General features: G+C 37.5%; 1 protein-coding gene across 4 annotated transcripts in view; it reads right to left on the bottom strand.

The window, feature by feature from the left end:
- Nucleotides 1–14,848, bottom strand: part of txndc11 (thioredoxin domain containing 11) — a 64,013-nt gene that overhangs the window by 13,701 nt on the left and 35,464 nt on the right. For all 4 annotated transcript variants that reach the window (XM_069906351.1, XM_069906353.1, XM_069906352.1 and 1 more), the window contains 5 exons: nt 13,514–13,607; nt 8,291–8,403; nt 7,442–7,642; nt 1,133–1,886; nt 214–359 (listed from right to left, as the gene is read on the bottom strand). In XM_069906351.1, the coding sequence (XP_069762452.1) occupies nt 214–359; nt 1,133–1,886; nt 7,442–7,642; nt 8,291–8,403; nt 13,514–13,607 (1,308 nt within the window). The remainder of the gene's footprint in view (nt 1–213; nt 360–1,132; nt 1,887–7,441; nt 7,643–8,290; nt 8,404–13,513; nt 13,608–14,848) is intronic.

Below are 14,848 nucleotides of genomic sequence, written 5' to 3'. Positions count from 1 at the left end.
GAATGGTTGCTTTTCAAACTACAAGAAGTGTATAATAGCATTCTTCAGTTACTGGGGTTAGAACTATTTTTAATTTTTTTTTACAATAATGACGGGGAGAGCAAGCTGTAATATTTTACTTCCTAACTGAACAAAAGCAGTTTCAGTGAAACAAATAGCTATAACAGAAAACACACACATTCAGATCAGTAGCAACAGAAATAAGAGGTTCACCTTCTCAGCACCCAGCACAATGCTGTGAAATGTCTGGGTTGTTACTTCAGCAATTAAATATTCTTCCTCAGCTTTAGACTTGGTTCCAGCAATAAGATGCCGATTTAATGGACTGTATGCCCTACTGTAATTTTTAATAATGTTTTCTGCAACACAAAAAATGGTAAACAAGAAAATGTTAATATTTCTCCCTTTACTACAAGTTTCGATGAGAATCAGTTTTAAATAAAAAGGGTTTGTGCAGTTCAGTCCAGATCTTGAGCCTTAACACTAGCGCAACATTGGTCACAGTGTTTTATTTCAGGTTTCCAATATTTGGAGTTGACGTTCAATGACACTTTGTATTTTGACAGGCTTAAAAATACTAAAAAGTAAAAGTTAATTTATTCCTTGATATTGGACAATAAAATCAAGTTTTATCCTTAAGCAAAATACGGTAGATGCATAAAACTGAGATGAAAACAAAAACTTTAATGGGCCAACGATACCCGCGATCCTGACAAACGAAAGCTGACAAGTTTAAACTTATTTCTCTGCAATTGTACAAAATGTTGTAATTTGGTATTGGACTGATATTGGTGAGATCAAGATATTCCATTTAATTTTACTGAGATTTGATCAAAATGTGTAATTATCAGATTCAAAATTAACTGCCCAATTATTTCCTTGTTGCTAATGGGGGCATATGTCCTAATTATTGTTCCTTTAAAGAGTCAAGCCAAATTGTTGTTGATCTTTTAAGAAGGGTGGTGGTGGTGGGGCGGGGGGCGGGGGGGCATGGGTAAATTGAATCAGGTTTTGTAAATGAAAATTAGACAAAAATCAACAGAATCATAATCTATAAATTAAACGAAGCAAATTATTTTGAAAAATAAGTGAGATTTCACTTGCATTCAAAATGACCTTCGTAAGTACCTACCAATAGAAGACTTATCAAGGACTTGTTTCTGGTTGAAGACATAATGAACTTCATCCCATAGATCAATAATGGTCGCAAACTCTTGGACTTGTGCAGATTCATTGGCTCCTAATCTAGTTGCAAATCTCCAGTGCAAGTTTGAATCCAGCAAGTAGAAGTTTAGAGTTTTATTAGTATTACAACTCAGTCCTGTCAAGAAAATTTGACTATGATCTACATCACGAAGACCCATAGTTCTGTCCTCAATGTGAGGAAAAGAATTGTATGAAACCACTCCCTGGTCATGTTCTGCATTGGAAAACAGTTCCGAAGGAGCAAGGGCTTTAATTTGTTCATATTTAATTGGACTGCTGAACGTCCTACAGCAAGCTGTATAGTACTTGAATGGGCTGTAAAAGCTCATGAAATTGCTGCATTCCACAGTCCTTGAATGCAACTGAAAAAATCTCTGTTCTCTGAGGTAGAATGAATCCAGAGCTGCCTCCATCTCCACAAAGTTGCATTTTGAAATACGGACCACACTTGGTTGAATTGAAATAGTCTGATTAATGCAGAGCTCACAGATGTTGTGGGTTTGAGCCATAGAATGCCACTGGGAAAGCACCGTATTACAACAAGGTTTTCTTGTCCAGAGCACAGATTCCGTCAATTGAACATCCTGATCTGACCGCTCAATCTCTCCCAAGTATTGTAGTACACGTTGAATGGCCTCTCCATTGTTACAGTTGCGATATTTAAGAATAACCTCTGTTATCTGAGAAAAAAAAATAAAATCAGACATCTATTTCTCTGCAATAACCAGTAAGCATCAATGTAAACAAAACATAGTTCTATCTGTGCCAAGTTACTAATTCCAAGCATCGAGTGGCAACATAACTTGAGCCTTCTGCAGGAACAGGTGATGTTTTCACATGCTGAAACCCAGTTATCATAGAACGGAATTGGCTTTTTTAAACCCCCAACATCTCCAAACAGACATTTCTGGTTGCATCCCAACCTCTGCTTATTTAGCTAAACTTAATGATCAACGTTAGCTAAATATAACACATATATACTTTCTCTTTTGTTACATATCAACAGAATACTACAATTGCAATTTCTGTTGAGTGATTTAAGCAAACACTGAAACATTTCCCAATAGACTCAGCAGGAAATGTGGGTTTTGTATTCTGACCTTATGAAATAATTCAACAGGCAACATCAGTTACAGCACAGAAATGCTAGAGGAACTCAGCAGGTCTCAGTGTCTATAGGAGGTAAAGATCTATAACTGACATTTTGGGCCTGAGCCCTTCTTCAAGATATGAGTAAAAAAGCTGCAATATCTGAATTATAAAAAGGCATGGCTACTGTAGGAGGGAAAATAAAATCAAATATAGACTAGGCCTGATGTTCCCATCACCAACTCCATCTCTTGCAACTGACAACCCCAACCAATAACCTGCAGGAATCTATATACAATAACCATTATGAATGGAGACCATTCAAAAGAAACCACGTGAATGAAGTTATGGAGGTTTACTCAACCATGGAAATAATATTAACACAAAACCCAGCAAAGCAGCTTAATTTCAGATCCCTGGTACTGCACTCTCTCCACAACTGCTTGGATTTCTCCTTGGTCCTCTTGTTTACCCCCACATGCCAAATATAAATTTTGCCCTAGAGTGTAGGTGAGTGGTAGAATCTAGGGAGAGTTGATCAGAGAGTGGAAAGAATATGTTACTAAGAAAGGAATTACTCTGCAAGTCCAAGTAGAAGCAACAGGTCCAAAGGGCCTCCTTCAGTACTGTAAGGAAATATGAATAGGTGACTGATAGTGTAGAACATAATTTCAAAGCGCTGTATATTTTTTAATTCCCCCCCCCTTCTAAGGAGGTGATTGAACCTAACCATATCATTTAAAAAGGTTACTAAAATTTAGGTGATTTTTTAGGTGACTATAGAAGGCCACTCCGATATAAAACCTACGACCCAAGGACCTCGCTGCCACGTCCCAGCTTGCTCGGCCACGGCACACGAACCATGGGTGTAAAGGGTGGGGCCAGTACTGCGCGCACTGCACTCCACCTAAAAGCTCCTTTGCGCAGGCCCGAGGACAGGTCCACGTCCTCCCCCTCAAAAGATGCTCACAACAACACCCAACCCCAACCAACCAATTTTCCCTTGCAACCGCTGCAATCGTGTCTGCCTGTCCCGCATCGGAATTGTCAGCCACAAACGAGCCTGCAGCTGACGTGGACTTTTTACCCCCTCCATAAATCTTCGTCCGCGAAGCCAAGCCAAAGAAAAGAAATAGTCACTACAAGGCAAAAGATAAATCTGTGGTGCAAAGGGCAGAAGTGGTGGAAGGCAGGTAATGGAGTCAAAATTCATTTGGACAGACATTTACCATTTCCAAATCATTATGAATATATGTAGTCTTCAAGAGCAAACAATTTTGGGAAATTAAAGCTGAAGGGACTCAGTGGGTCAGGTTGCATGCATGGCGTTTGATATCCATATGGCCAGTGCAAAACAACGGAATCTTCAGTGACAATTGTACCAGAGAAGGTGGAAGGAGAGAAGTTTGGTATGGTGTGTTTCAAGTATACCATGGGAAACGGTTTGATGTTTAAACAAAACCATACTGATTGAGGTGAATCAAGTCTGGGTTAAACAGGATGCTTCAACTGAGGAATGTTTGGCATCGTGGATGTGACTCAAGTGTTCTGAGGATCTTGTGGGGAATATTAAGTTGGCCTTCACTTACAGATACAAGATGGCCAAAAAGATATTAAGGGAAGCTGATTATTGTGGTAAAGTGTGAACACTGGAGATAGTTCAGAGATGGTAAGTTTCTCACTTCAACAGAGACCTAGGAAAAAGTTCAGTGACAATGGAAAGTCACATGTAAAGCAGTGAGGGCAGGGGCACAAAGGTGGAATTTCTCAAGGAGAAATTAAAATAAAAAAGTGATATTGTCAGGTTTATGATATTTAGAAATTGACTGAAAATAATGCACAACTGCTGTTTTAGTTTGTGTCAAGTTTAGAGATACAATTGTTTAGAAATCAATTTGTATGATGCTTCCTTGTAGAGCGATTTGTAGCAATTGCAGTATCCATTCCTCAAATACAGATACGTTATCATTCAGGCAGGAGCATAGATGAGGGGACAAAGGAAATCTATGCATTTATCCTTGGTAGGAACAGCTTACAAAAGGCATTTCTGTAAAAATTATAATTTTCCCACTGGTAATTTTTTTTTTAAACAGCAGATATTTATTATGTGGACAGTTAGTGTTTACATCGTTTTTTATTTTTCGAAGAGAATAATAAATGTGATTGTATATTAAAAATTGTACTATGTGGTCTGAAATTTAATTTGTTGTACCAGACTCTGCAGTTCGTTGAATGTTAACTATTTTCAATTAAGATACTCCCACTTGCTTTAGTGCAAGAAGGAGTATCCTTATAGAAAATTTAAGAGCCTATAGATCGTACCAAAATCCTTTAATCCTAGAAGCTACTGAAATAGAACAGACAACCTGCTTTAACCTCAGGTTGATGTCCAAATGATAGCTCGAATAAATACAGCTTAAAAATCTCTCCACTGGCTGCAATAATCCTACATTATACACAGAGATCGTGTATAGGAGCTTCTCAACTTACGATGAGTTCCAACAAACCCACTGCAAGTCGAAAAAAATATACAGGTATACCTTGTATTTGTATAACACCGACTGTGCTACATTCGTCCCCTCACTGATCCCACTGCCCTGCAGCCCTTTATCATTCCCAACACTGATCCCACTGCCCCACTCTCTCCTGACGGCATTGTATTAGTCCCTGCAAGCTTTCCAACTGAACTAAAAGAAGTGATTGACCATGGAGGCTACAAATTCACCTTAGAGGAATTATCCATTTTTATTGGGGGGGGGGGGGGGGGAAATCAACGATGCTTGTGATGAACTTACTTGAATGTTTTACATGAAAGTAAATAAATGACAGCCTCGTTACTGTACCATTGAAACTTTGAACAATTGTAAGTTGGACCATTGTAAGTAAGGGAGCATCTGTACTCTTATTTTACTAATCTCACCTCTATATACAAAATACTATAGGGAATGTGGAAGTTCAACTAGTGTGCAAAAATCCCTCTCCAAGGACAAGACAAATAGACAAAAAAATGCATCTGCATTATGCTTGTGCATAAGTTAAGGCGTCAAGAAACATGTAATGTGAGAAAATAGGAAAAATTCTATTGCTCAATACTCACACGAAAGTTCTTTCAAGCAGTTTGTGAAATTTGCTTGCACCAGTTTTAAAATGGAATGATGGCATCTTTTATGTAGAAACAGTTTACCTCTCATGCTGTGCATTATGCAAATTATAATGTTTGCTAAACACAGGAGGAAGCAAAAAAATTCTTTAAACTACTTTAAAACTTGACAGAAATATTTTTAGACCTTGCAAACCTACATCAAATATTTGAATTTTTAAAAATTAAATGCTGAGCAAACCTCAGGTCAACAGTTTGCCTGGAAGAGGTATTTATTTTTGGTGAAATTTTTAAAAGACACACTGTTGTCAAAAATGACACAAGGAACTAACTTTTTTTTGCAGAATATTGGCAGTCTAAAATTGAACCTAATAATTTTCTGACAACTTTTTGAAAAGCCTGTTCAGCAAAATTCTTCAGAGTTAAAAACACCTTTCTGTTGATACAGCAGATGTAAAATATCGAAAACCAAGGGTGCAATGAAAGAAACCATCCCATGATTTGTGGATATCCATGATTCCATTTGTAAAAACACAAAAGAAATCCATTAATTCATTGGAGAATTATGAAACAAACTTTCTTGATCATCTTCTACAGTTAATGAAACTGCACTCAGCAGATACAGTAAAGCCCCTGGTATCTGGAATTCAAGCACCTGGCAGCCTCAAGCAACTGACAAAAAAAAAAGCAAAATAAATAATTAAAAAGAATTAAATAATAAGAAATGCGTAAATTTAAAATAGCAAACGTTCTCTAAAGTAAATCTTCAGCCAGTAGAGGGCCTAGGCCGGGCTTTTCTCATAGCAGCTATTTCAATAAAGCTGTGAAACAGCAATGGAGTCGCCCATGAAGGGCCGCTCGGTGCAAGTTGGGGTCTCCTTCCCAATGATAGCATTACCCTCGTTCCTTTCTTTTCTCTAACATGCACTCACCTTGTTCAATGCAGGACAAATGTAGCAATTTAAGTCCATCAGTGATAAAGGCAAGCTTCACAAACTTGTTTACACATCATCCATCACAAGAATAATCCTCTCAAATATCTTGACTGGAAAACACTGAGCTGCTCTATTGAATTTCTTATTCTGCTATTCTTCAACATTTGAAATCAACAGATTCCAAAAGATGATTCCACCCATTAAAAGGGATGCAACAAAATTGCAAAATTAAATTTAAAGATTTAGGTGTTAGAGAAGATGACTAAAATACAAACTAGTTATTTTGTATTTGATAGACGGCATCCACTAATAAAAGGGAAACTTGAACCTGTTGTATGGCTAAAAAAATCTCCTCAAAAACTGAACAAGACGAGGGGAAGTTGAGAAGTGTGTTCACCAAACTAATTTAGCTTGCATCATTTTCAAAGTTACTTAATTCCACTTCATTATAAACATAAAAACAACCTACAACTTGATCAGCTCCCTCTCTGTGAAAACACTGCTTGTACATTTGGTTAAAATGCCCCAATAAAAATAAGAAACTCCAAAAACAGCTCCTTTTTTGTACGCTTTGGTGGATGAGGGAACACACCATGTCACAAATAAACCTTCAATGCACCATAGCCTTAGGTAAGCTCACTGCTCCCCTTTACAAAGCTGTTCGGTTTAAAGTTCTGCCCAAAAGACAATTAAACCATATAACAATTACAGCTCGGAAAAAGGCCATGAAAGATCCAATGAGGTCCCCATCTTTAATTCTGCATTGGACAGCAGGAGTCTCTGAACCTCATCCACAGAGGTCAGGAAAAGTCTGCATACTTGCCCATCTATTATTACTGAGATGAAGTGGTGGAACACAATGACTCACTGTCTCACCTATGGACGTGCCACAGGTTTGCACTAGCATCTGAAAAACAATTATCTCAGTTACTTGGGTAAATGGGGCATTGTAATTTATACTGCTTCTTTTTTTAGCTGCACCAACTGAAGTAAAGCAAGAGCAGCCAGACAGAGGAATTAAACTAGACAGATAACTCTTATTGTGGACGCACAGCACAATTCCTACTTTCAAATATCCAATTATGCAATTCTATTTCTGACAAATTCTCACCTCCTCCAGCACTGGCTGCTTTTCATCCAATGGGCTGAATGGGAAAAACAGTAATAAAGCTGGGCCTTTCCTCAGCTCGTTGTTCAGGAGTAGACTCTTGCTTCCATGTGGTCGCAACCAGCGTATAATGGTCTCTCTATTCTCATAAGCCCACATGTAGACATTCACTGCAGTGAAGTTGAGGACCTTGCGAGGAAAGATCTGAATTGGCAAAACAGATGTTTCAGGACAATACGGTTCTCATTTAACAAAAGTGCCACAAATCTAAATGACCAAAATAAAATCAAGTCTGAATGTTTTTTGTCTTTCTATCATCTTATGGATCCTCCATATCCTAATCAGATCCTCATTCTCTCATGTGCAATTTTAGCTCAAAGCAGGATTAGTATACAAGACCAATCATCCACTCTTTTTGGACGCATTTCCCAACTTGTAAGTAAGGGAGCATCTGTACTCTTATTTTACTAATCTCACCCCTATATACATCAGTTTGGAAGGTGGGCATAGATACCTTAGAAAATAATCTTTTTTGGACCCATACTGAAACATCCTAAATGAGTTCAATCGTCTTCAGCTCTCATATTCCTCAATTCCCCTCTCCTTCTTTCTTTAACTATTCCTGTCTTCACATGAAACAGTTTTCAATTGCAACAATGATGTTACAGTGCTATTCACAACACAAAAATCGTCCACAATTTGTTCCATTCGTAAGTATTTTGTCTGCAAGTCCATGGCAAAAACTACAATTATTTAATACAGAAAATTATGAAAAACCATGCAATTTGCAATAATTACAAGAACACAACTTGTGTTACACTAAAATTTGAAAGAGGCTTGTAAATAACTTACTAAGGAAGAGTTGAAATGTCTATGCATATAAATTGTTCCAGGATCGGTTACTGATATCTCTTCAGCCACTTGCTTGCTCGTTACCACTCCAAAGCGAATCGTTCCTTGATAATCTGAAACCAAGATGCGTTGTATCTTCAGCAAAATCTCAACATAATTCAGTGGCATCACACAACCAAAAAAATTCATGAAATAAGAATGCATTCAGGAACCACCACTTCCTCCCTCGTAAAAGTTTTTAATAACGGCCCATTCCTTTTTTTTTCCAACAACAAGCTCTAACTCTGAATTTGTCCAGGGCTATTTACATTATCACAAATATATCTGCAGAAAGACGTCTTTTCTTTGACGGGAATACTCAACAATTCTAAAATTTAGTATTTTGTGATGGGGGAGGGAGGAAAATCACTCATCTAAACACAATCTCTCCTACTAATATAGTATTGGCCTTAACTATTGTTTTAAGGAGATTTTGTTTTAAAAGCCCCAAACATTTTTCATTAGCTGTTAAAACTCAATCAATAAGCAGAGGAAACCAAAAACATTTTAAATCATCAATGATCTTAGTACAAATCAAGTGCTGTCATAGCATTCTGGAATTAAAAGTAAGTACTCACAAAAGAATGGACAAATTTCACATCGGCCCACTGCATTTTCTAAAGTCTTATTTGAAGAGTATTTATACATGGGAGTTATATTGATGCAATACAGTCTACCAAATGTGATTGTTTCATACTTTTGAATGAGAGTACAATCAATACAGTCAATGTCAAAAACAGCTTTCCTCATTAGAGGTTTACATCAAAACGTTAGAAAACTCAGCAAGTTATGCAGCATTCTTTATGTAGCAAAGATAAAGATACATAACCAATGTTTTGGGCCTGGGCCCTTCATCAAGGTGCGAGCTAAAAGAAGGCAGAAGCCTGAATAAAATGGTGGGGGGAGTGGGGGTGGTGGTTTGAAAGGAGCAGAGGGCTACATGCAAGAGGTGGTTAAGGGTGGGAGCACACAACAGAAATAAGCTGAGAAGTGAGATGAGAAGGGGACAGCTCTATGAATGGAGATGGTGGGGAGATGGAAATCAGGGCGGTGGGAATGGAGGGTTGGAAAAGTCAGAGGATGGAGTTAGCAGTATGGGTGGGTGAGAGGGGAGGTGATTCGGGGGGGGAGGTCCAAGAGCTAGGGGGCTGGGAAGAAAAGGGGCGCTCTGAAGCCAGATCAAAAGAATCTTGCTCAAAGTGACACAAGCATAATAAAACTATGGACAGTGCCATCCTCTGTAGAGGTAAATATTTCCAACATCTCACACTTTCAAATCAGTACAGAAAATTCAATTAGTTACCAAAGAAACATTCTGAACTTTAGATTGTGCTTCCAAAAGAATTCATTTTAGTGATTTATAATGATTTAAATATCCTTCATGCAAAGTAATAAACATGATTAGTTCCACAAAATAGTATTACCAGAGATGTGTGTAAGAAAACAAAATTTGTCATCAGAAACACCAAGTGATTTTCTTTTAAAGTAAGTAAAATAGTTAACATAGGTCAATTGGGTGTAAATTGGGTGGCACAGACTTGTGGGCCGAAATGGCCTGTTATGTCTAAATTTTTTAAAAAAATCAATAGGGTCAAAATATGCTGAGAGTTTTATAATGATTAATCAATTTTACAAAAATAGCCTAACTCAATTCCAAAGATGGAAAATTTCATTTACTCCCAACACAGCAAATTTTATTTTCTTCCTTAAAATAATCAAATATCCCACTTTAACACATTTTCTTTCTTTGCTCATTTATCTTTTTCCATTGCTGAAAGCTACAATTGCAAGACTTTTTTTTGAGGGGAGATTGAAGTTTTGGTTCCCGTTTTAGTTCTTTTTTTTAAAAAAAACAAGGAACTTTCTTGCTTGCTCTGGAGATAAATTTTCTGCAGGATGACATCTAATCCCTGGGCATAATACAACTGAACAAGATGTTGATGAGATTGCATGTGGAATATTGTGCAGTTCTGGCTTCATAACTATAGAATGGATGCAATTAAAATAGTAAGGGAACAGGAAAACTTCACAGGAATGTTATGAAGACAGGATGACTTGAGTTGTGAGGAGCGGGTGGGGCTCTTCTCCCTGGAGTGATGGAAGCTGAAGCATGACCTATTGAGATTTAAAGGGAAGGCCAAGTTAGCATTGTAGTGCAACGCTCTTACAGCGCCAGTGATTGGGACCAGGGTTCAAATCTCGCACTGTCTGCAAGGACAGGGTGTCTGTGTGGGCTTCCTCTGGGTACTCCAGTTTCCTCCCTCCGTTCAAAACGTACTGGGGATTGTAGGTCAATTAGTTGTCATTAGGGCAGCAGGGGCTCATGGGCCTGTTACTGCGCTGTCTGTCTACACTTAAAAAATAAAATATAGGGCCAAAGATAAGGTGGGTGGTCACAATCTTTTTTTCCACCCCCTCTAATCTACAATTAGAGGGCATAGCTTTAAAGTGAGAAGTGAAAAGTTTAAAAATGATCTAAGGGGTAAGTTTCCACCCCCCCCCCCCCACCCCCCACCCCCACACATGGTGGTTATGTGGTACAAGCTGCCAGAGGAAGTGCTAAAGGTGCATGCATTTACAATGTTTAAAAGACATCTGAGCAGGTTCATGGGTAGGAAAGGTTTAGAGGGATAGGGGTCCCAATGCAACTAGTTCAAGCAGGCACATTGATCAGGACTCTAGGTCAATATTCTGTCCAGCAACATCTACTTGCTAAATCAAGATGCAAAGACTTGTGGTCAGAGAAATGACTACTTAAAAATCAGTTAATGAACTACATTCTAGGAACTGATTTTTTTTTTTAATAATTGCACCAAGCCTACATTAAGCAGGAAGCCAAATAATTAGCTTTTATAATGGCTTAGGGGAGTCCAGCAGCAGATAATCAGGACTGTCCTCGCCTCGTTCAAACCACCAATTATTTTGCATTTGGCAAGAAAAGAGTCCATCTATCATATACTTCATGACCAAGGCCAAATTCTGCTCCCAAGTCTTAATAAAAGAGCAAAAATTATGTTTTTGGTGTTGCCTTGGCTGCAATTTTCACTGCTTCACTACCAGTGATTAGGAAACCGGAACCCACTATTTTAATTAGCTTGCAAATGGATCTCAAAATAGAATTCTTTACACTTCTAAACAAACCATATAAATTGTTTTTAACAATTCTACCTGCAAGATAATGCAGGAGATAAAACAAGAAAGAAACATATTGAACCGGTTGCAATTCATAAACAAAATGACGTATTCTCAGCCCCAGTGCTCACTGACGACTGCAAAAGAAAACCCAGGAAGTATAGCTTAGACAGAAATCTTATCAGTACCTCACACACATCAAATGATGGGTCATGCCTTGTTGACCAAAATGAGGCCAATGCCTCATACAGCTAATTGTGATAGCAACATTCATTTGCTAACAATTTTCCATGTGTACCTGGCATACAATACGTGTAATCTAGTCATTGGGAGAAGAGGTGGAGAGGGGGAGTAAATTTCAATTCCTGGGAGTCACCATCTCGGAGGCCCTTTCCTGGACCTAACACACGAATGTCACCAAGAAGAAAACACTTCAGCACCTCTTAGGAGTTTGCGGAGGTCAGAATGACATTGGCAAACTTCCAAAGATGTGTAATGGAAAGTGTGCTGACAGGCTGCATCACAGCCTGGCATGGGGGCACCAATACCTCGGAGTGAAAAAAGCTAGTGAAGACAGCCCAGAACATCACAGGCAAAGCTCTCCCTACCATTGAGAATATCTACTTGAAATGCTGAGAGAGTAGCAGCAAATCATGAAGGGTCCACCCCATCCAGGGCATGCGCTCTGTTCTTGCTGCTGACATCAGGAAAGAGGTGCAGGTGCCACAAGACTCGCACCACCAGGTTCAGCAACAGTTACTACCCCTCCACCATCAGACTCCTCCACAACAACTTGGAGACTCATTTAAGAACCCTTTCTTTTCAGATTATTTATTACTGAATATTTATTTTCTGTACTGAAGTTTGTTTGCATTTATTTTTTTGTTTACATTTCTCTCTTTCATACAACTTGTCTATTCTTGAGTAGAGTTTTTTTTTTGCACTACCCGTAAGTAAAAATTCTGCCAGGTCTGTAGGAGAAAGAATCTCAGGGTTGTATGTGATGTCATGTATGTATTATTTCTATATGACCTGTTTAGTTCAAAATTCATACATGTAGAAAGTTCCCACTGGTGCGGTAACACAAATACAAATTAAAAATTTCAATTTTGCACCTATTTTTTTTAATGTTCCAGATCTCAACAAATCTAAATAAAAATCTTTGTAATACTTGGGTTTTACTGAAATTATTTTGGATACAAGCAATCCTCATGAATTCCATTTATCTTTTTTGTGTCACATTAGACACTTGGAGAAATGTAACCTATGGTGCTCCAGTGAAATTAACTAGCTTTCCATTAAATAGTGTGCAGTTTCCAGAGTTTTAGAATAAAACCATAAGTCATCACAATTTCTCTCTGTGAATTGGAGCAATGCCGCAAAATATTAGCCGACCTATTTGAAAGAATGCATCACGAAACCCGAGTCAGCACTGAGGAGAAGCACTGAGCTGCTAGAAGAAATTTGCGGGTCAGGTAGCATCCCTGGAGTCGACGTTTCGGGTCAAGTTATTGCAGCACGATTTCAACCTGAAACGTCGACCATCTCTTTTCCTCTGTAGATATTATCTGACCAGCCGACTTCCTCCAGTAGCTCTTTCATTTTTGCTCAATTCCAGTATCTGCTGTCTCTGAAGTTAGTGGCTCAAGTTAATGGTGAATTCATTCTCAGAATCTTGCTACCACTTATCTGTTACATATCTGTTACATGTGTCCAAGGTTAAAATAAGATTTTTAAAAAGTCTTCCAGGATTGCTGCTAGTCAAGTAAAAACCCTAGAGTTTTACAAAATAGTGGAAAACTAAATGGTCACTCTTTAATAGTTTTCTAAGTTGAAAAACAACTTTGATTTGAACATGCACAACAAACTCAAAAAGACATGGATAGACGGTTAAAAAGAAAATAACGTGGGGAGGAGGGAAAAGACTGGCATGTCAGAGAAAGGACGGCAAACATTTTGTGTAATAGTACGACAAATTAAAATCCAATCCAGATATTAAAGTTGATGTTACACAATTATATTACTTTTAAAATCAAAAATGAAGAGTTTTACCTCTTTTTAATGCATGCAATGCAGAGATGTAGAGTGTCAGATAACCCGGTGGCTGTGGTGAGCTGTTGAACTCGAAATATCCAAGAACACCTGGCTATGATAGAGAAGGGGAAAATGGAGACAATTGGAGAAAAATTTGAGAAGGTTCAACAGCATCTTCTACCATAATAAAATTTACACCAAAAACAGCCAGAACCATGAAAAGTTCAAGTTACTTATATTTAGCTAAAGATAATTGTGGCGCCATTTATTGCATTAAAGTCAAACAATCCTTCCAGGGCATCAAAAATTATGATGTTATTATATATAAAGGCATTAGTATATGGCATAAAACACTCCACAAAGCAGGGACCCGTGAAATAAAAGTTGTTTTTTGTTGAGATAGCCTGCATCATGAATGTTACAGGACAAATTTTGGGGCAATAGTTAGAAACCACTATATTTATAGCAGCAATAATAACAACCCACTTGAGTTTATGAAACACTGAAATTATAATAGAAACCTGGAGTGACAAAATGTTACAAATTAATTAGAACTACTTGCAAAACAGTGTTAATTTTTACAACAATTTACACACAATTAACATCCTTGCAATAAATACATTATTGGGTTCAATGACTCCTTTACCTAGGACAAAAGGTAAGGTCGCTCAGGATCCTTTATTAACCAAATGGAATTTAAAGGAATAACTTAGATTGTACTTCCTACAATTAATTCTCCTTATCAAATTAAGAAATCCTGTAAAATGTGGACTATGGAGTATAAAATTCTTATTTTAAAGAACAAAATGACACCATAATGAACAGTGATCATAACATGATAAGTTTATAAAATATAAAAATGATTTGTTTAATCTGGTCAAACATTTTAAATTTGATTCAGGACACTGTAAAAGAATAAAAGTGTACATGAAAAGGCCAACTTGTAGTAATGTATTCATTACTTACATATCCTTTAAAGGCAAAAAAAAAGCCAAAAGGAAAAATTGTCTAATGGGGTCTATCAAGTTAAAGATGGTATTAAATCAAAAAGAAAATGCAGTCAATCAGTTGCAAAAACAGTCACTGCTCGTCTTTTTTTTTTGTTTCTGACAACATTAATCATATTCACTACTATTCACAAAAATAAATCTGACCAAGTATTTATTTGGGAATTAAGGCTATACAAGTACTATTTACACAAGATCATCTTTCATAAAACACAAGTTTCCTCCAAGTTTGAACTGCCTATTTAGATGTTTGACAACAACCTACTGTATTCATGACATTTTCACCACTGTCGTTACAGTATTAAAAATTGAGACCTCTGCAAACATCCCTATTCCAATCAACTCA

The sequence above is a fragment of the Narcine bancroftii genome, chromosome 12 (genome assembly GCF_036971445.1).
Source record: "Narcine bancroftii isolate sNarBan1 chromosome 12, sNarBan1.hap1, whole genome shotgun sequence".
Lineage (NCBI taxonomy): Eukaryota > Metazoa > Chordata > Chondrichthyes > Torpediniformes > Narcinidae > Narcine > Narcine bancroftii.
Note: the sequence above shows the minus strand (reverse complement) of the source record. Positions and strands in the feature narration are given on the sequence as shown.